At 38.2% G+C, this 23465-nt stretch overlaps 1 protein-coding gene across 1 annotated transcript; it reads left to right on the forward strand.

The window, feature by feature from the left end:
• Nucleotides 1-22239: 22239 nt before the first annotated feature.
• Nucleotides 22240-23214, forward strand: LOC114683566 (olfactory receptor 9K2-like). The gene has a single exon (XM_028857890.1). The coding sequence runs from the start codon at nucleotides 22240-22242 to the stop codon at nucleotides 23206-23208; it is 969 nt and encodes a 322-aa protein (XP_028713723.1). The 3' UTR covers nucleotides 23209-23214.
• Nucleotides 23215-23465: the final 251 nt, after the last annotated feature.

Raw genomic sequence — 23465 nt, forward strand, 5'->3', positions numbered from 1 at the left:
AAGGCTTTCTAATTTATACTGAATTAAGGATGTGTTGAGAATAGGATTGTTCAAAAGCCTCCTTGCACAATTTAACATGCACTTCTATGTGTCAAATCCTTCCCGACAACGTACACCATATCCCCACATGACAAATGCTTTCTGATGACATACACAACCAGCTTAATGCAGGCTCTGCTTTGGATCTTCCTGGCTCAGAGCATCTGCTCCTATGTGTTTCTTTGCTTGGAATTTATATAATTGCTTCTACCTGATAATTTTCCTTCCAGGTACCTAACTTTATTTCTCCCGGCATCTTAAAATCACTCAGAAATGATTTGGCTTCTTCCTTTTAGTGTTAATGGCAATCCTTAGTTCTCTATTGTTTATCACTTTTTGCTTTATTTTTTTTCAGTCACATTCAAAGTCCAACTACAGTTAAGACCTTCATCAACAATAAGAGATGGCCTTTCCTTATTTGTACCCCTTTTCTTCCTAAAAGATCTTTATTCTGAAAACATTAACTCTTCTGCCTCACCCAATCATATTTATGTGTGTGTTCTGTGCTGTGTACATGTATATATAAACACACAGACAGATTATGGGTTAATTTAAGTGTAAGATCTAATCAGTAATAAGCAAGCCTGAGCTAATGGCCATACAGTTCGTAATTAATATAAGCCTCTGTGTGTTTATTTGGATCTGAGTGACTGTAGATTGGGTGGAACACAGAAAAACTTTCGACTACATTTGGCATACCAACATGGGGCTCTCGAATTTCCATAAGGCCTAAAAGAGTTAAAAAAGGGCTTCTAAACACAATAATGTAGCCAAAAACAACTTTCTACTTCATGTCTCATGCAGGTTGAGATATAGAGATACCAAGGCACAGAGATGCCATGGCATGTGGATTTGAGCTACAGAATGGTGGGTTCACAGTGTATGGACTTGAGTGCAGCATGGCAGATTCTTGCCACTGTACACAGTGGCATCTGCAAGCCATGCAGCATGGTGCATGGTGGATATAGCTTTTGCTAGTAGAGACAAAAAAAAAAAAGGAAAGAAAGAAAAGGTTTTTGGGCTACACACTGCTGAATGGAAGCATAGACCCACTGCTTCACAGAGTCAGCAATGAACATGGTTCCCCCAGAGCTGGTGGTAAATGTAGTTACACCATGTTGGAAAGCTTAGGTGGGCAGAGCCAGCAGCCAAAGCTGCCATTTCAGTCCTAGTCATACTGCAGTTTAAAGCAATAGATTCACAATAAGACAGATTCAGATGGGATAAACCCTGAACAGTTTACAATGTATGTAAAAATGTATGTAGGCTTGGAAGAGAGAGGAAAAGGAATATAGACAGTTATATAAAGAAATAGTTTTAAAAAATAAAGTCTATAAAGAGAAAGTAAAAGTAATATAAAAAATAAGCCACATAAAGATGGAAATCACACAGAGAGTAAAGATGGAAATCACACAGAGTCTGGATTATACTGTCTTTGGGACTTTTAACTGCAGAAAGACATTTGATTGTAAAGGCTACTGAGTTAAACCAATTTTAAAGGTATCTTGACTTCAAAATTTGGATCTAAGGATATGTTGCTTTGGAAAGGAGGCTCTGCTTTTGTTTCCACAGGAAGCAAGAGGCTATGGATTTGTTCCAGGCTAAGATGGATCAGATTTGATAAAGCCAGACCTCCTGAACCTTGACAGATGGTACCTATCAAACAAAGGTTATAGCCAGTCCTCCCAAGACTTGACCATTATCTTGAATTTTCTCAGAATCCCCATAAGACTACTAGTGCCCTTTATCAGCAGGAAGTAGCCTAGAACACTATCTCCCCATTTCCAAAAAAGAGATTATGGGTATTTGTCTTTGTTAGAGATTGGTTACAAAGTGTTATTGGTCATAGTCAATATCTTTCTAAAACAAAAAAGGGGGATAGGATATAGATATGATAGGATGAATTATTGAATCCACTTTTAAAGAGCAACTTGCTTAAAATTTTTCACAATGCTGTGGATCTTAGTTTATTGATACAAATTTAAAGTTAATTTTGTTATAATGTATGTATATTTCTACTCTTGTTTAAGGTATTATGTTTGGGCAGCTAATTTGAAATTGTATAATTAAGTATAGATTAATAGTCATCTATGATAATTAAACTTATAGTCATGTTAGTTAAGTTTTCTAGGTATACATAGATATATTTCAGTTAGGTAGGTAATCTTCAAACACTTCAAAAACCTACAGAATATGGCATTTAAAATGTTTTAAGAACTTAGACTTTTCTGGACAGTGAGACATGTCTGCTCCTGGCAGCACCAATTTACTTCAAAGAGGAAGATGGGCATCAAAGACACTCTATATGGAGTTTATCATCCTCCTGGCAAAAATAGCCATTTGGGTAAGAAGAAACTGCTCTTGCCTGGACTTCTGATTATATGTTATATAAACTGGACATGCAGGACCCATAGGAAGATGACCACTGAACTTTGCAAGGCAAAATGGTCCTTCAGGTTTCTGCTTCACAGAGGAGACTGACAGACATTCTACAGGACACAGAGAGAAGTGACTGAGAGACTAGGCCTGTGGGCTGAAGATGGATGCCCCAACATTACAGAGGAACTTTGAGTGACTGTCCAGGCAGTCAGCTGTCTCTGCCATTCCAGATTTTTGGAAGTTCCATACAATGCTCTTTCTGTTTACTTAGGTAATATTATATCCTTCTAGGTCTTTGATGTAGTTGAAAACTAGATAGTTATAATTAATTTTTCTTGGTTATGATAAAAGATAAATTAGATATAGAACTTTGGGCACACAAATATAGGATAGATGATAAAATATTTTCTTCAATTTTACAAAATACAAAGGGACTAAATATTGTAACTATAATTCTTTCTTCATAACTATTATATGTAATTTTACTATGTTAAAGTTAAAACCTTCCCTTTTGATCAGAAAAGGGGAGGTGCTATGGGATGTCATTCTTTATGCCATGAATATGTGTTGCTCTGATTGGTTGATAAATAAAATGCTGATTGGCTAGTAGCCAGGCAGGAAGTATAGGTGGGGCAAGCAGACAGAATTCTGGGAAGAGGAAGGACTGAGTCAGGAGTTGCCAGGCAGACACAGAGGAAGCAAGATGACAAGGCAGAACTGAGAAAAGATACCAAGCCACGTGACTAAACAAAAATAAGAATTGTGGGTTAATTTAAGTATAAGAGCTAATCAGTAATAAGCCTGAGCTAATGGCCATACAGTTCATAATTAATATAAGCCTTTGTGTGTTTGAGTCTGAGTGGCTACGGACCAGGTGGGACACAGAAAAATTTCCAACTACAACAGACAGATAGACACACACACACACACACACACACACACACACACACACACACACAAGTTGTCCCACCGTACCCATAAAAGATTACTTATCCAGAGCTATCAAACTCTGCAATGTGTGTTTTCTTTATACATATTTATGTGGTGTTTGTATAAAGCCTATATACTTTAAATATCTCCTGATATCATATAGTAGTTAATACAATATAGGTGCTAAGCAAATAATTGTTAAACCTTATTATTTAGTAGTACAAGAAAAATAAGTCTGTAGATATTCAGAGTGATGCAGTTTTTTCTAATTACTTTTATTCTGTGTTGGTTAAACTGGAGTAGTTGAAATCATGGATGAAGAGGATAGACTGTATGTAATGTCCCCTTCATCTTCAACTCTGAATTCCATTGTTTTTTATATTAAACTAGAAGTGATCTTCAGCATGTTTGGATTGTTTGGTACAATATTACATATTTGATGACAGCCCTTTATAGTTATTTCATGAAGGGCATGATTTATGATCACTAGGGGTAAGGATTAACCCTTTAAAATGAATACATCTTTCATAAAGTCTGTTCCATGTAGCATGAATCTTAAAAGTTCTTATTAATAAAATCAAACCCGAGGCGAGTTATTGGGGTCCATGCTGGTAGATCAGAGAGACAGAACTGGCCACAGCTATCTCACCTTGCTATTTCCTCAGCTGGTCCTGTTTCCTCAGACTGGAGGCCTCTGTCCTCATCCAGAATGAATCTCAGCTGAACTGAACCAGCCACATGCTTAACCAGCCAAATACTCAACCAGCCAAAAGCCTCTAGTTTCTGGTCCTCACGCCTTATATATCTTTCTACTTTCTACTACCACTCCCTGGGATTAAAGGCTGGCTTTCTGGGATTAAAGGTGTGTGTCACCATGCTTGGCTATTTCCAATGTGGCCTTGAACTCACAGAGATCCAGAGGGATTTCTATCTCTGGAATGCTAGGATTAAAGGTGTGAGTGCCACCATTTTCTAGCCTTTGTATCTAGTGGCTGTCTGTTCTCTGACCCCAGATAAATTTATTAGAATACACAATATTTTGGGGGACACAATACCCCCACAGTTCCACACATTTTGGTTATCTGAATCTTGAGCAAAAAATACCTGGAGTTTCTTCTGTGAATCTCATAATAAGCCTCTTTCTCCTCGGTCCTTTCCTTGGTTTCAGGGGTTCCACTGTGGTGGCAGCATCATTGCTGTGCTGAGTCCCCAGCCTGCTGGGACAGAGAGATGCAGATGCTGGAAGCCTGACAGATGGCTCAGCAGCAACAATGGTTTGGGGAGAAGTCACTGAGGGAAATCCAGGAGGGCTATGTGTCAGACCTTCCTACAGGACAGAAGAAAAGACGCAAGGGAGGGTTCGAGCAGCAGCAGAGACTTTTTAGATGGGGATTTGAAAAATTGGACTAGAGAAGCAAATTCAGGATGAAAACCTACTCCTTTGGACAAAGCCTTATTAGCTACTCCCCTTGACATCCTCAGAAACCTCCTGACCGACAGTCACTCTGTCCCTGTTGACTCTCTTTAGTCTCCTCTTGTAATTTCAGACAGCCTTCTGCTCTGATTCAACATGCTCCAGGACCAGGCCATACTGGTAGAGGCCATAACCAGATACCCGACTCTGATACAGAATTTCCTAAGGGCTGGTCTTTCCGGACAGAAGAATGCAAAGGAATCTCTAATATTAAACACTTGGTGTCCAAAGCCCTTAGAAGTGAAGGGTACTACAGTGGTGGGTGTGACCCTGGTGTAGAAAGGATAGAAGGTATTCTGTAATTTTGTTTCCAAGTTTAACTCTGAGAAATCATTACATCTCAGGGCTTAAGCTGTGGTGTTGAAACTGCTTGTTCAAGTGCAGCCTGGGCCAATCCCCTTCTACTGGGGTCATTGGCTCTGGCAGTTCTCATCCAGTACTTTCCTATTAGACCATGTGCCTGCCTAGAACAGCAGCTTTGAGGGATTAGGTTCTTGTTTGCTTTCTTGTTGGAAGAGAGGAGACCAGTTCTTCCGATCCTGTCCAGAATAGTCCCCAAACAAAGGGGACCTACGAGTTGTGACATTTGTCATTTAGACAAGTTCTTTAGAAGCCCAAATCAATCCATTTTTTTTGTGAGAGGGAGAACCAACCTCAAGTAGATAAGTTTTAGCATCTTTTCCTAAAAGAGAGTAATAGTGACTGTGAACTCGGTGATACTGCATTACAGTGGATCTAGCCAGGTCAGTTTGCTGAACATTCCTTTCCAGGTTAGTACAATGGATACATTTCAGTTTACATAATGAAGACACTAAGTATATTATGCACTGTGGTCAATGATATATATATATATATATATATATATATATATATATATATATATATATATATATATATATAAAGTGTAAGTTACATTAATGAAGCACTCATGTGTAGGACTTTATTTTAATTTTTTTATTGAAAATAGATCCTTCTCTCATACAATACATTCTAACCACAGTTTTTCCTCCTTCTATTTTTCCCAGCTCCCCTCTACCCAAATGCACTTCTCCCCTGTTTCCTCCTCAGAAAAATGTCAGACCTCCAAGAGATGACAGCCAGACATGACAAAACAAGATAGAATATGACAAGTCAAAAACCCTCATATTGAGGCTGGACAAAGCAACACAATAAGAGGAAAAGAGTCCTGGGAGCAGGCAAAAGAGTTGGAGACACATCTGCTCCCACACAACATGTGTTATGGCTGTTAGAGGACCTGGTGCAGACTCGTACAAGCCCCAAAACTTGCCACTTCAGTCTCTGTGAGTCCATGTGGGCTCTGCTTAGTTGATTTGGTGCTGTTGCATGTAGCCCATTATGAGCCATGAGGAAGGAGAGAGAGAGACAAAATTTACAGGTTCCAAAAATTATATTAAATCACCACATAAACAGGTCATTGATCAATCAGGGCTGCAAGAGGACTCGGGAGCCTTATTTCTTCTGACAGCCCCGAGCAGGGCCAGAAGTGGGGTTTATAAGCATAAAAAAAATCACAAACATTTGTTGTCAAGTTACAGCTACAATTTTCACCAATCAGAAGTTAATGATTAGGGACTTTCCTTGTGTTTTCTATCATTGCCAACTGACGTACATTGCAAGGCTTTCAATCCAACCAATCATATTCACTTGTTCCTTCTGTTGTTGGGAACAGCCATAGTGTTTCTAAAGAACTGAAGATGCATAAGGACTATTTCTATGGTTTAGGGAGGAGGTTGGTCAGCCATTGGAAAGTTCTCAGCTTCCCTAGGGCATGGAAACCTGAATTTTATTTCACCCCACAGGTAAAGTGGAGTCTGAAATCAAAATGGCAGTACTCGGGCCAAGGTGTTTTTGCCTGCTCCCTTCACTAATTAGCATTCTGTCTCACACAAAGTGTTCATGTGTGTTGGCTGAGCTGGAGGGAAAGGTGGCAGGGAAGCACAGGGTAGCACTCAAAAGCCTGCTGTTCTGTCTGGCTTCTCATGTTGTACACATTCCCACAAGCTCTCACTGCTAATAAGTAGATTAGGGAGCCCCGCCATCCTGGTGGACCAGCTCAAGACTAGGTTAGAACGTGTCTTAGGGTTTCTATTGCTGTGACAAAACACCATGACCAAAAAGCAAGTTGGGGAGGTGTAAGCAAGTTGGCTCACACTTCTACATTGCTGTTCCTCACTGAAAGAAGTCAGTGAAGGAACTTAAACATGGCGGGATCCAAGAGGCAGGAGCTGATGCAGAGGCCATGGAGGGGTGCTGCTTACTGGCTTGCTTCCCATGGCTTGCTCAGTACGCTTTGTTTAGAACCCAGGACCACCAGCCCAAGGATGGCAACACCAACCACCAGCTGGACCCTCCCCTATTGATCCTAACTGAGAAAATGCTATACAGCTGGAATCTCATGGAGGCATTTCCTTAACTGAGGGTCCTTCTTCTCTAATGATTCTGACTGTGTTAAGCTGACACAAAACCAGCCACTACAGAACTGAAAGTTTAGAATGTAATGACACCTCAGGCTCAAGAAAGTTAGTAACTTGATAGGGTTCAGTCTTAAAAGGTATGTGATATTAAAGAAGTAAATGTTTATCAATTTGATTTTAAAGAAATGAATGTTTATCTACTTAAATAATAAAATATTATCAAAACTACACAGTGATTTTATAGGTAAATGAAACGAAATAATTTCAGTTAAAATATGAATAAAGCCATCTATTCCTAGTATCTTGCCTTCAAGAGGTTAGACAAGGGATAATGGAATGATAATGTTAGTCAGGGAGAGTTGGGAGTAGTTTTGGCAAAGGCTCATTTTATATTTTTCTTTAGTGTCATTTACTTAAACACCAACCACAATCTAAAGGTTTTAGGGTAGAGAAAGGACACACAATAGTTACAATGCTGCTAGGGAGCCATCTCAAGGCCCGATTTCCCCTCTGGACACTAACTGGGGACCTAATAGAGGTGCTATGGTGGGGATATGCTGCCACCTGGTGGTAGTATCTGTTGTCTGCATGGTTAGGCTATTTCTGGTTTATTTTATGTGGCTCCTCTCTCACCCTGTCCCCAAAGGAACATACACATTTGTTTAGCATGAGGAAACTTTAAGGTATAATACCTTAACCAAGATTTTACTTCTATACCCACATATTCATCATTATGAGGTCAGAAATAATTACATATGCATACATAAAAATTTTGCTTTATTGATGCAATTAGTTTTTTTTTTAAAGTTAGGAGACAAAGTAATTTATTTCCTAAATAATACATGCAAAGTGGTTCTACCACAAATACCACTTATCTTTCCTAATTAGTTTTCAGAAAATACATTATTCAGTACCACCTTACATATGTTTTCCACTGTTTCCTTACTAAGTATTTATTGTGTGAATAGTAAGAAACCCAGATACCATGACTCTAGGTGTGTGTGTGTGTGTGTGTGTGTGTGTGTGTGTGTGTGTGTGTGTGATGATACTATCTATTTTTTGAAGTTCCATAAAGAAATAAAGAATAACAGGGCTCTGAGGGAGTTGGGTCTGTGTAGCTGCCCTTTCTATGCTAAGTCTTTTCTCCCAGCCCACTCCTTTCAGAAGAACAGAAATCTCAGAACAGAAACCGACTTCTTCCCTCTAGCTGTAACCCTCGCATCCTGAGTAGATTTGTCTTCAGTTCTGTCTGTGTCTGGAGCTTAAGGTCCAAACTCAAGGTCACGAAAGGGCAACTTCCCCAGGACCTAGGGTCACGGGTCACCTGGCACCAGAAACTTTTAGCTGAAATAGGGAAAAGGACACTTTCAAAGTGCATCAACAGAGGAGTCTTCTCCTGAAGGTACCTGTCTTGTTTATTGTCCAACATCCCCTGTACCTTGCCAGTACATGACTGGTGAAATTGCATGCCACTGGCCCAGTACCATACACTTACTAAGAAAGAAGGGGAAAGCATGGAGTCTACAACACCTCAAATGAAAAAAAAGAGAAGAAAGTCAGATGAATGAAGATTGCTCAACAAAAAGTAACAGATGACTACATTTTTAGGTGACCAGTAAAGCATTTATCTTAATTTGTAGAGAATTTGTACATATATTCAAAGACTATGATTTGAAAAAGTATTATCTGACTCCATACTGTCAAATTTTGGTGTATTGAATACTGTGCTATAAGGGTAAATAAAGGAACTGGAAAAAGTCAATCTTTTTAACAAATTTTTTAAAAGATTACAACTCAACCAATTTTATTGTAAATGCTAATTCTGTGGTATAGTAGTTAATCTTGGTTGTCAATGGGTTTAGTGGGTCTGAGATCAATTCAAAGACACACCTCTGGGAAGGTCTGTGAGAGTATTTTCTGAAAAGATTAAAGGAAAGATCCTCTTCTAAAGTAGGCAGCATTTTTTGGAGGTGTTATAGAATTAGTATGACCTCCCAGTGAGAAACTGCTCTGTGCATCTAGTAGTCAATGAATCAACTCTTTAATAACACACACCTGGCCCTGTGTCATAGGGTTTTATTGCTTTGAACAGACACTGTGACCATGGCAACTCTTATAAAGGAAAACACTTAAGTGGGGCTGGATTGCAGTTTCAGAGGTTTAGTTTATTATCAGTATGGTGAGAAGCATGGTGGCACACAGGCAGACATGGTGCTGGAGAAGGAGCTGATAGTTCTACATCTTGATTTGCAATAGCAGAAGGAGACTGTGTACCACACTGGGCATAGCTTTAGCGTATGAGACCTCAAAGTCTGCCCCCACAGTGACACACTTCCTCCAACAAGGCCACACCTCCTAATGGTGCCATTCACTAAGGGCCAAGTATTCAAAAATATGAGTCTATGGGGGCCATACCTATTCAAAACACCATACCCTACTAGTACAAAAAACAAAACTAGCTTGAACAATAAAAAAGATGCCAACTTATATAGGCCTGAGGCTTATACATTCCAGATATACTGTCATTCTTAAATCTCTTTCTGGCCCCAGTTTATACTTGAACAATCTAAACAGAAACAGGAGACTGCAAGTTTGACCCCTGGCCAGATGGATGATTCAGACAGCCAAGATATTGACTGAAGTATCTTTTAAAGTTCACCAGTGTTGTTCTTTTTAAGTCATTGTTATTCATGGTCATCTTGCCCACCTGACAGGTATATGGCAGGCAAGAACTTAATGATGGTCATCACCCTGCCCCCTTAAACTTCTTGTTAGAGGCATGTTCTTTGTCATGGGGTGGGTCTAATGACTGATTTTATACCAGAATTGTCTCCTTTTGTTATAGGAATGGAGCTTAACTAGAGGTCAGTCCAAACATTTACAGAAGGGCTTCCCCAGTAATTTTTAACTTCAATTATGTTTGAAGCATTTCTTTTCTACAATTTCTAACAAGCTTGTTATCTTTGAGTTAGTTGGGAATAAGCACCAGTTTAGCTAAATTCTCCTCTGTTAATATTTCCCAAGCAAGATCATTAGTAAATCTTTACACTGTAATGTTTAAAGCATTGTTTTATTATTTCACCATTTTTCTGCATCAGCGGCTACCCATATATGAGAAGCTCTTAGGGTAAAGCTAGTGCTTTTGCCTGCCTGTTTCTCTCCCAGAATGCATCTGTTCCACTGCTACTGCAGTTGTCATCCTTCAAAATTCAAATTCTTCAGCCTCCTCATGTGGAATTCTCCAGGTGTTTATCACTTGACGGGACGACTGAGGCATTGAGCCTCATGCACTGAGAAGCTATCAGATGTGAAGATGGCCATGCTGGGCTACTTGGGCTGAGTTGTACTAATCTAATAAACATCCTTTGCACTATATATGAATTCTATCAGTTCTGGTCCTCTAAGAACCCTAACTATTATATGCAGTAGTACAAAAATATCACAACCATTTCCTGATGGTGAGTTTTTTAGGCAATGTATGGTGATTGTGGCACATATAATATGCTGTGAGGAAAAACTATGTATGGAATGGCTAATGGCTAATCTTGGTTCTCAACTTGACTACATCTGGAATCAATTAAAACCGAGCATCTAGGCTATGAGGGATTTTCTTTTTTAAAATATTTTTATTTTATAATTAATTTAATTTTACATATCAGCACAGATTCCTCTGTCCTCCCTCCTCCCACCCCTTAGCATTGCCCCCCAATCTACCCCCCATTTCCACCTCCTCCACGGCAAGGTCTATCCTGGGAGTCAGCCCAGTCTGGTAGATTCAGTTGAGGCAGATCCAGTCCCCTCCTCCCTACACCAAGACTGAGCAAAATGTCTGCCATAGGCCCTAGATTACAAAAAGCCAGCTCATTCACCAAGGACAGGTCCTGGTCCCACTACTACTAACCCTAGATTTGGGTCACACTTTCTGGTGGTAGGCCACACAAAAGGATGTAAAAGAAGGAAACTTTTACTTTTTGCCTGCTAGCCCTTATTGCTGGCAAGTTCAAATATCCTGTTGCTGAGGAATTCCTTCCCTGGTATTAAAACCCACTTTTTAAGGATTCCAATACAGACTGAAGATCAGCAGCTCTCAAGAAATTCCCCAGGGTTCCAGGGGATGGAATGGATGGCTATAATATATTAAGTATATTTCTTCATATAATCAGTTCTGTTCCTTTAGAGAACACTGACTAGTGCATGATACAGGTTAATAAGGCATCATTACACAGTACAGCAAGAAAATATATGCTTGAAAGAATAAAATGGATAATGTGGAGAGTCCTGAGCCTGGCCCTGCCTGAATTTGAGGTTCTGTCATCACTCTTCAGATCTGGATCTCACAGACACAGAAGGCAGGAAAGTAGGAGGAGAATGTGTTAGGAAGCAGGGAATCAAGGGAATGGGGATAAGAGAGCACAATGGAAGTGTATAGTGGCATATATTTGTGAAGTTTTCAAGGAATAATTTAAAATACTTTTTAAACTTGTACCAGAATATAATGATGAAAATTGGATTATGAATTAAATATTTTAGTGGATTTAAATAATCATATGCATGAGTAAAACATGTGGCTTTGAGATGGAAACTATGCAATGTTTAAAATCATATCAGCATTCCAAATCAAACTGAAAATATGACAAGCTCAAATTAAGGCAAACAATACTTTGCATTCTAACGTGTTGTCTCACCCCAGTTACATCCTAGAGATGTAAATATACAGCATTGACACTGATTTGTCACAGGAACTGATTTATTATCTGCAGTTGTGTTTTATTGGTGTTCAATATTTAGACTCCTGTTTATACTCTAAATATTAACCCCATATCTGAAGTACAGCTGGCAATGATTTTATTCCATTGTGTAGGCTGTCAACTCATTCTGATGATAGTTTTTGTGTGTGTGTGTGTGTGTGCAAAATCTTTCACATCTTATGTAATTTGATCACTTATTTTGGGGGCTACTTCCTGTGCTATTGGTATTTTGTTCAGAAAGTTCTACCTATACTTGTACACTGTTTTCTTCTAGGAGTTTCAGCATTTCAGGTTTTAAGTTGTGGTCTTCAATCCAGTTTGGACTGATTTTATTTTGAACAATGAAGAGCTACAGATCAAATTTCATTCCTCTGTATATGGGTATCCAGTTTGATGACTATTGTTTGGACTAACTTATATTCTTGCCAGCAACTAATTTTTCTTTTCAAGAGAGTTTCAATTGTAGACAACTTCTGGGTTAAGGGTAGAAGTCTATGTTCACTTCCCCTTATCAGTTCAGAGACCTCCATCAGGCTTGAACCTTTGCAGGGTATATGTTTGCTGCCATAGTCTCTGTGAATTCGTATGTGCATCAGTACGGTTGTGTCTGGAGGACACTACTTCTTTGGAGTCGTTTATCCCCTCTACCCCTTGTCATCTTTCCACCTCTTCTTCTGCATAGTTCCCTGAGCCCTGGGTGGGTGGGGGGAGGGTTTAATGAAGACATTCCATTTAGGACTGAGTGCTTCTAAATTTCTCACTTTCTGCACATTGGACAGTTGTTCTCTGTGTTAGTTCCCATCTACTTCAAGAAGACATTTCTCTGATGATGGTTGGGTGTAGCAGAATGTTGTTAGGAGCCATTTTATTGCTATGTTCTGCTGTGGGATGGTCTGTATGTCAAATCTGTTGCTCTGATTGGTCAATAAATAAAACACTGATTGGCTAGTGGCCAGGCAGGAAGTAGGTGGGACAAGGAGAGAGGAGAATACTGGGAAGCAGAAGGCTGAGGCAGAGACACTGCCAGCTGCCGCCATGACCAGCAGTATGTGAAGACGCCGGTAAGCCACCAGCCACGTGGCAAGGTATAGATTTATGGAAATGGATTAATTTAAGCTATAAGAACAGTTAGCAAGAAGCCTGCCACATCCATACAGTTTGCATGCAATATAAGTCTCTGTGTTTACTTGGTTGGGTCTGAGCAGCTGTGGGACTGGAGGGTGACAAAGATTTGTCCTGACTGTGGGCAAGGCAGGAAAACTCTAGCTACAATGTTCCTTTAGCAGAACGATATGTTTGATTTTCCCCTAAGCCAATGCCTATCGTTCTAGGCTACTCAAACAGTGCCCGGCATGGCTTCAGCTCATTGAGTGGGCCTCAGATCTAATCAGGGAGCAGCTGGAAACTCCCAGAATGTTTGTGCCACTATTGCACAGCATACCTGGCCAGCAGGTCTCCATTGTAGATCACAGGGCTTGTAGCTGAGTTGATGGTTACTTTTCTGCTTTGGTAGTGTAAAGAGTGCATTCTAGTACCATGAATGCTGGTCAGTAGAGGTGAAGCTTCTGGTTAGGTGCCAGCTCCACTTCTCTATGTTCAATGACATATGTAGGGAATATAGCTTTACCATTATTTTGTAGAGAGCAACCAACAGCTTTGGGAATAACCTGATATATTTCAGGGTTTTCTTGGTGCCTTTTTTTTTTCTTTTACCAATGACTCAATTAGATATAGCTTATTCCTGGCATTGGAAGCTTCACTTAGTGGCATAAGATGTTTATTTGAGGCGTTGTCTCCACCAGTGTTTGGTGACTCTATTTAGATTTCTTTCACATATGCATATGTTTTAATAAGCTTCTGCAGTAGCTGATTTCCATATGACCCTTCAAATGAGCTTTAGTGTTAGTTGTCTCTCCACATAATTTCTCTTTTTCCTTTCTCTCCCTTCCCCTTCCCCTTTAGTCTTCCCATTCCTATCTCCTCTGTCTCTCCAAACAATATATTCTATTTCTCCTTCCTTGGGAAATCCCCACTAGTTTAATACCAGGTTCCTAATATCTCTCATAATTTAGATTATAACATGCACATCAAAGACTTAAAGATAACATCCACATAAAGGAGAAAACATATAATATTAGTCTTTTTGGATACAGGTTACTTCACTCAGGGTGATCTCTTCTAGCTCCTGTGAATTTTATAATTTCATTTTTCTGAACAGCTGAGTAATATTCCGTTATTAAATGTATCACATTTTCATCATCTATTCATCAGTTTATGTACATGTAAGCTGCTTACAAATTTTTGTTATTATGAGTAGAGCAGTAATGAACATAGATGAGCAGTATCTCTGTATTATGAATGTAGCATCCTTTCGGCTATATGCTCAAGAGTAGTATTGCTGGATCTTGAGGTAGATCCATTCCCAGCTTCGTGATGAACTTCCACAATGACTTCCATAGTGGATTTACCAGTTTGCACTCCTATCAACAATGAATAAATGTTTCCCTTTCTCCATATCCTCACCATCATGAACTTTTAAAAGTATCATAGACTTGAACAATGAAAACAATTTCAAAGTCAAGTCTCTTAAAAATACTCAAAGTCTTTCTAAAAGTTCAAATCTCTCAACTGTGGGATTCTGTAAAATAAAGATGTAAGTTAAATACTTCTTATTCCAAGAGGGAAGGAAGAATCAGGGCAAAAGCACAGTCAAATAAAATCAAAACCAAAATCCAGAAGTATAAATGAAATCTTATATCTCAATACCCGTCATCTGGGACTCATTGACAATCTTCTGGCTCCATCATCCATAGCACAAAAAGTTTGTTTCCTGGACTCCTGACTTTACTCCACAGCTGTCAGTGTATTTGGTGATCATCCCACAGTTCAGACATCTTAAATAAATCTGGTATTTTCACTGCAACCAAGGCAGCACCTTCACTAATGGCCTCTCTTCTCTCTTAAACTATCTTCATGGTCTCCAACCCTGACACATGGTGCCAAGCCTCACCCTCAGTACATGACCCCTTTACTCCTGGGATTTGAACTGCAGCTACACTTTCACCAAGGAACTCTCCTGACCTCTCACAGTGCCAAGCTTCAGCCGATCTCCATAACACCTACAGGCCTTCACAATCAGTACTGTGTGGGAGACTCTTACACATTACCAAATTTGGCTGCCAGCATGAGGCCTTGGTCCTCTCTTTCTTTCTTGGACAACACTTTCTTCTGCTGGCCCTCAGGAAATACTCCCAAAATATTTCACCCCACTGATGCTGGTCTCTAACACAGCTGATTTCTCAGTCTCATCTAACCAGTATCAGTTGTTCCAGCAAAGCAATGTTTTCACTTCAGTGGTGCTGGTCTCTTGCTAATTACAGGTGATTCTTCAGCCCCAGATGACTATAAATCACAGATTCTCAATACAAAATAGCATATGAATGGCCTGTCCTGGATCCCCCTCGGCAGACCAGACTGGCCTCGAATTCATAGAGATCCGCCTGGCTCTGCTTCCCAAGTGCTGGGATTACTTAAACTTCCTTTTGAAACATCACAAGCCAACCCTTCAGTGGCTGCATTAGTCTTAGCATTATCTTCCAGATTCCCATGACAGCTTGTGGAGCTCTGAGCACTCTGGATTTTCCAGACCAAAGTTTCAAAATGTTTCACAGTTCTCCCATAACAACATGCTCAGATCAGTCACAGCATTATCCTGTTGTCCTGGTACCAGTTTTCTGTTTTAGTTTGCTTCTATTGCTGCTATAAAGACCGTCATTAACAGTAACTTAGAAAGTAACGTTGCTTACTAGCTTTTCTTCCATGGCTTACCCAGTCTGCTTTCTTATCCTGGACCATATGCCCACATCAATCACACCTACAGTGGCTTGGACCTCCCACAGCAATCATTGTCAAGAAAATTCTCTACAATTTTGTCTATGGGCAAACTTTGAAAACACTTTAAAAAAAAAAAGATGTAAACTGAGAGACTGCAAACACTGTCTTGGTGATGTTGTTTCTCAGAAGAATACAGGCTCCCCAGAATGAAATTGATGTGCATGTATGTGCATGTGACCAAACTTTCAGGTAAGTGGCTGGGAAATGGTGGAGACCAGAGGAGTTCTCACTGCTAAAGTGGAAGATTGAAAAAGAGAAGGCTGAACTAGAACACACAGCAAGGAATAACTTGCACACATCAGGATACACTTACATTTGGCTTAATGGAAATATAGCTGAGAAACTAAGGACATAATTAGAAATGTGTGTGTGTGTGTGTGTGTGTGTGTGTGTGTGTGTGTGTGTGTAAAATGTGTTAGCAGACACATGTTTTAGCTGTCAGTTGAGAGGCTAGAAACAATAATATCCTAGAAGCAAAATCAACCTAGAATCTTTATCCTGGCTTCTAATTTTATTTTCTACTGACTAAAACATGAAATAGTTAGATAGATATTTGAATCTTGTGCTCAGAAAAGAACAATAAAGAAAACATGAAGCATCATAAAAAGTAAGACATAGAGGAGGTTCTAAAGGCTAAAACTGAAAAATTAGGGCAACTGATGAAATGAAATACTATGGACTAAATCACAACCTAAGACATAAGAATGAATATTCATGGCCAAGTATTTCCATGTTTTTGGCCTCTTATTCAAACAATTGAAACAAAAGTACATACAACTTACAAAGTAGCAAGAAAATAGTATTCAAAGTCATAGCCATAGCACAGACCAGAAATGAATGCACAGTCAAACATTAAAATGGTCACATAAGTGAGAGTACTCAGGGTCCCAATTATTGTTTGGGACTTCCTTTTAGGATATTCAAGAGAAGTAGGAGTTTGTTGCTAAGGGGTACAAGAAGGACAGCTTTCTGTTTTGATTTACAGGCTTAGATTTTATAACTGTTTGGTTACTATTCTCATCCCCTCCCATAATACATCTTATTTTAATTATATGCATGCCCAATTGTGCATAGAAATAAAATGTCAAATAAGGGATTCTCTCTACAAGTTCACTCAGACTATATGGTTTATCATGCTGTGTATGTCCTCAAAATAGTTTTTGTTAGATCAGTTGAACTCACCTCATAACTGGGTATAACTGAAATGCAACAGAAAAGACTGAATATCAAGACATGATGGCACACACTTTTAGAGCCAGCATTTGGGAGACAGAAGCATGCATAAATCTGTGAGTTCAAGACTGGCCTGGTCTAAATTGTATATTCTAGGCCAGCCAGGTTACAAAGACAAATTGTTTTTTTTTTTTAAAAAAGAGTCTGAATAGAAACTGTCCATGATTGATGCTATTTAAGGGGAGAAGAAACTTATACCAATGCTTTCTGTGGACTGTCCATCCAGTTTAATGCAGTTGGGGATCTTAGATTAACAGGTTGCTAGGTGCATTGTTCAAATAAGAGCATGTGTGCATAGCACCTGCAGGTAAGAGTCCTAGGTGGGTAACAATTTTCTAGATGTTTTAGGAGAGAAATGTGTATATAACCTGAGTCAAGTGAAGTCCATTGTCTCTAAGCTATTTCCTACTCTTGCCTTTCTCACCATGTCTCTATTTCTTCTTTGATAATGACATTAAACAATTGTAACAATGATAAGAACACAAGACATCAACACTGGGCTAGGTGTTCAGGGTACCATGCAAAACTGGGGAGAAAAGTAAGCTAAGAAATTTGCTAGTTAAATATTATTGTAAACTCTTTTCTGAATGAAGATAGTAGGAGTTTAATAAATCCCAGTGGGGAGAGCCTGGGCTTGTTGGAGAAAATTAATAATGAAAGAAGTTTTGGGGTTATAGTCACAAATATTAAAAACTTCCAGAATTAAAAGGGCACCTTTGTTTGGAAGACACATTTTTGCATGTGTATTGTGTCTATTCAAACCCCAAGTTATTTATAGACAGCAAGATATCTTCTTGTTGGACTGTTTCTTCAGGTAGTGGTCAAGATGCATAATCTCAACATTGGGTTTGGGGATTGTTTTTTACACAAATGGCTCACAAATACTGTGTGCCAGAGAAGGACCTAATGTTTTAAAGTCCATTTTGTCTTTTCTCTTCATTACAATTCATAGTTTCTTGACACACTGGTGTATAGTTCAGAGCAGGTTCAAAATTATCCAGATATTGCAAAAGAGATCCTGACAGAAAGTAAGGACATCTCTAGTGGTGCAAAGATGTCATTCCAGCACTCAGGAAGCCGAACTAGGAGGATTGACATGAATTTCAAGACAGCCTGGGCTACACAGAGAGCTCCAGACTAGCCTGGGCTAAACTATGATCTTGACTCAACATAAGTGAAAGAGTGAAAGCCAACAAAGCCTTGTTGAAGTTTGAAAGACATTAGTAGCTAAAGTAGAAGTAGGTTCAGAGACCAAGAGAGCATGAGACTCTGTGGCAATCAGGCAAGTTAACAGAGAACCAGACTCCAACTTAACACGAACAAACTTTTTTTTTTAATAAGAAGATTCGTCCAAGATGAGTCTGTGATTATCTCAAGAGTATTCAACTTGGTGACTGCTCCTCAAGTAGCCTCATGGGATAGCCTTGAACTTTGCCCTTGTTATGAAATTTTAATTGACTTCTTTTCTAGCCCACTCTCAGAGGGACTTTGTCTTCCAAAGTCCTGAAAAACTTTGATGCTGCAATTCTCTGGAATTGTTTCAAGGGATTGGAGTTAACTAAGACTACCATAGTTTCTGGCTGTTGCTTTTTTCGCAGTCACTGGGGATCAGAGGTTTTGTTACTTACCTCTTGCCTTATTTTGCTCCAGTCTTCAGTACCAGGTCTGTTATCATGAAGGCTGGAACTCTGCATGCAGCTAAGTTCATAGATTCAGTCATTGGCACTTCTACAGTTCTGGCAGAGAAATAGAATTCTATGAACAAACTGAGGCAATCCAGAGGCCATCATCTTACTTTGTGTCTGGGGAGATAATTTCAACAGGTTTCCTAACAAGGTTAAACTAAAGAGAGAACAAACCTTAATAATAGGTAATGGGAAATTATGAAGTTAGGCAAAGCCACCAAGATATACATACTGTGCCTACAAGGATTGTTATTTTTCTGGGAATTAAATATTATCAGGAATGTTTAATTTTGATCTTTTATTTTTATTTTTACAAATTTATCTTCCATTTTAGAATAAAATAAAAAACTGGAATTCTTCAGCTTCATGTAAGAGAGGCAACAAGAGAGAAGTAAGTATAAATTAAGGTAAGAATATTTATCAAATAATTAAGTGTTCTAGTTATATAAAAAGAAAACCCAGTATATTATCTAGATGCTTAAAATATACTTTCATTGAATCTCAAAATGTGGTGACATAATTTAATGATTTATTTAGGCAAGCATAAGCGTTGAGAGTCATAGTCCATTGCCTGAAGGAAGATAATGGCTAAATCAAGCCAAGCATCTGGTAGTTGATATTTAAAGCATAGTTTGAGTTAAATGAACTCTGTTATCCTATTTGCTTTCATTTCACTACTTAATAAACTTTATAATCATAAAAATCCATTTTCTGTATTTTGGTTATTTCATATACAATATTGGTCATTTCTAATTAATGCAGACAGCCTTTCAAAGCCTATTTTTTTTGTAATTTTTGTGTGCAAGATATGAACAACATTGATTTACCAAGCATTTGTTTAGGTTATAATAGTCAGCTTCTCTTCACAGAGAAGATTGGAAATCACAGAAGGTAGATTGGAAATTTTTCTGAATCCAAAGTTCTCTACAGTGTGATTGAAACACACCCTGGAGCACTTACAGTCAGGTTCGCTCTTAAAGTCACCTAAGGCTGCTGTGCTCATACACCTTCTTATTGTAACCCCCAGCACTGTCGCCCCAGCCTAGTTTAAAATGTGTTTTTAAAAAACCAGTACTGAGTGAGTTATTGTTGGTCACTTAGCAGTAAACTAAAGATCACTGTCACATCATAATAAACACTTCATGAAATACACCATTTTATACTGCAAACTAGTCCTGAATTGAATATTTTTAAAAATTTCATATTCGGTGCCAAACAATTCTTCCCATAAATTAGATGCTTATAAATACTGACCAAACACATTAATGAGTGGTCTGTTAGATACTGACAGATTATCTTTGAAAAATTATGTTGTTTTCATTGGTATAACAACAAAGTAGCTCTTGATTTGTTGTAGAAATGAGATTTCTTCCTTACTAAATCCTCCTTTTATTTTAAAATTAGATTAAACTTTGAAGCCAATTAAACTTATGATATTTTCACAAAAGTCTTCTTTTTATTTTATTTATTTATTTTTTCAGAGCTGAGGACCGAACCCAGGGCCTTGTGCTTGCTAGGCAAGCGCTCTACCACTGAGCTAAATCCCCAACCCCACAAAAGTCTTCTTAACATAGCAATGATAGCTTAAGATATCTAGTGATATTTTAATATACTACACATTTTGAAATGATTGTCACAATCAAGCTCCTTAAGTCACAAGCTTGTGATTGGTTGTGAAAAGCAGTCACCTTAGGTGACTTTAAGAGCAAACCTGACTGTAAGTGCTCCAGGGTGTGCTTCAATCACACTGTAGAGAACTTTGGATTCAGAAAAATTTCCAATCTACCTCCTGTGATTTAACCTGCCTTTAAAGTCCTTCCTGTCTCCTGTAAGAGTATTCATTTCCCACTCCAAACCAACAGAGGGAGAATACTTGAAAGTATTCTGCAGAGTTGTGTACCTGAGAAGGCCCTTTCTATTTTTCTCCAATAAAAATAAACACATTTACCCACCTTACACAGTAAATTTAAGTCATGTCTACCACCATTGAAATCAAACTATTATAAACCTTTCAGAAAGGATTTCAGATATATGGTAGAGAAGGGTGAGGATGGAGATCAATAATAGCCATTATTATTATGAAGAGTTGTTATTTCTATGGATTCAAACGTGTATATATTAATTTTATGGACTTTTATGAGAAATTTATTGAAGGAAGCAGCAAACAAAAGGTATCAATCAAGTAATAAAGCCTTTGAGTTCTGAAGTTCTGTAATCCTGAGAAAAGAAAGACATATAACTATACTTATTATAACTAGGGAGGTTGGTGAGTCAAAAGAAAACTTCATATCACCATTTTTTATTGTGGCTATACCACTAATCTCAACCCTGCCAAAGAAGCTTCCTGGATCATTTGTAGGTTTTTATTATCCATGCCACTAATAGAAAGAATGCATAACATTTGGTTTAAATATCACAAAAGAAGAAAACTACAGTAATTTTTAGCTACCAGACAACTTAATTCATAATGAATGTATTTTTCATAATTTAAGAAAACCAGAAATGCTTCAAGACAATCAAAGTTGTTTTTATTGTTTAATCAGGTAGCCTACAAGAAAATTGAACAGTTTGGATGTTTTAGAAAATTAATATGTATTTATTCTTAAAACTACGGAGCACTTACTATTAGATTAAGAGCTCATTAATATTTCCTGCCTAATATAACCTATTCTTTTTCTATGGAGTCAAGAGTTTTTTTGATTTGATCCTTTCTTTAATTCTCTATTTTTTTCTCACATTCAAAAATGTTTCAGATGTGTTTCTTGACAGATTTACACAGAAAGAGGAAGAATCAAACTTCATAGGATAAAAATATAAATGTCTTACTGATATTTTATTTGCATTTAGAGTAAATGGGTGAGTTACATGAACTGAAGATTGGCCAGTTTATAAAAGATCCCTGATAAAAATAACTTCTTGATAAATAACTGTAGTTGTAAGAGTTTGTTAAAAAAGATACTACCTTGTATTTTACTCTTAGCTTCCTATTTTTTATTTTCTATTACAGATGAAAGGTAAAACATTAAAGAGAAAATAAATATTAAATGATAAATTACAATTTTAGAAAAGTATTTTTTAGTATTATGAGTTTATCATAATCTTTAAAATTTTGATATTATCTTAGTCATATATCATAATTCACAGGTTCTCATGTGACAGTACAGATATAAGAAGTATCAAACTACATTATATTTAACACTATTATTGAATACCATTACATTTTGATCCAATTATGTTGCCTTAGGCAGCAGCAAGGTATCTCTCAACTATAGTTTGCTGCTGTGTAGATTTAGTTGGGTAGTGGATATGAAAGCTTACATCAACTGTGTTTTCTTTAATATGAAGTTTTATTGGTGATAACTGACAAAGTGTGGGGAGTTTATATGTTGATTTTCTTTTATAACCCAAAGCAGAAATTTGCCATGGGTGACAAGGAAAGAGTCAACCATTCAGATGTTATTGACTTCATTCACAACTCAGAAGTGACTGACTTCATTCTTGTAGGCATCAGGGTCCGCCCAGAGCTCCACAGTGTCCTCTTCCTTCTATTTCTGATTATTTATGGGATGGTTCTTCTGGGGAACCTTAGCATGATTGGCATCATAGTGACTGATCCTAGGCTGAATACACCAATGTATTTCTTCCTAGGCAACCTCTCTGTCATTGACCTCTCCTACTCCACTGTTATTGTACCTAAAGCCATGGTTAACATCTTATCTCAGAAAAAGACCATATCCTTTGTGGGTTGTGTGGCTCAGCTTTTCCTTTATGCACTTTTCATGGTAACAGAAGCCTTTGTACTAGCAGCCATGGCCTATGACCGCTTCACTGCCATCTGCAATCCTCTCCTTTATAGTGTCCGCATGTCAAGGAGTGTCTGTGTTCAGTTAGTGGCTGGTTCCTATCTCTGTGGCTGGGTCAGTTCCATTCTCCAAATCAGTGTAACATTCTCCATGTCTTTTTGTGCCTCTAGGGTTATAGATCACTTCTACTGTGATTCAAATCCAATTGAAAAGATCTCCTGTTCTAATACTTTTATCAATAAGATGGTATCACTTAGTTTGGCTGTGCTCATTATTTTGCCCACAATAATTGTTATTGTAGTGTCTTACATGTATATTGTATCCACAGTTTTAAAGATCCGTTCCAGCGAAGGGAGAAAAAAAGCCTTCTCCACCTGCAGCTCCCACCTGGGGGTTGTAAGTTTACTTTATGGGACTGTTTCCTTTGTGTACCTCACACCTCCCAACAACCCTGAACTTCGTAAAATAGCTTCAGTATGTTATATTTTGTTCACACCTATGCTGAATCCCCTAATCTACTCTTTACGAAATAAGGATGTAAAAGAGGCTGTGAAAAGAGTCTTGCGCAAGAAAGATGTTTTACTGTAAAAGAACCTGCACTCCTTTCATTGATTCTTGTATTAGCTGATTGTTGCCTGTCTGATCCTCTCCATTTAGGCATTTAAAAATCAAGTGTACTTTAAAAAGGAGATGATAGATACTCAACTTTTCTAATACACAGCATTAGTAATTTCCTGTAAACAACATTCCAAATAAATTTCTTTTAAATATGAGAGTTCTGGATATTGATGAAGATTGGCTGCATTTCCTATAAACAATTATGTTTCTTACTCTGCCAATAAAAC

This window comes from Peromyscus leucopus, chromosome 18 (assembly GCF_004664715.2).
Source record: "Peromyscus leucopus breed LL Stock chromosome 18, UCI_PerLeu_2.1, whole genome shotgun sequence".
Taxonomy (NCBI): domain Eukaryota; kingdom Metazoa; phylum Chordata; class Mammalia; order Rodentia; family Cricetidae; genus Peromyscus; species Peromyscus leucopus.

What these genes read in the sequence shown, in the direction of transcription:
- LOC114683566 (XM_028857890.1), top strand. Translation starts at nt 22,240, where the DNA reads ATGGGTGACAAGGAAAGAGTCAACCATTCAGATGTTATTGACTTCATT.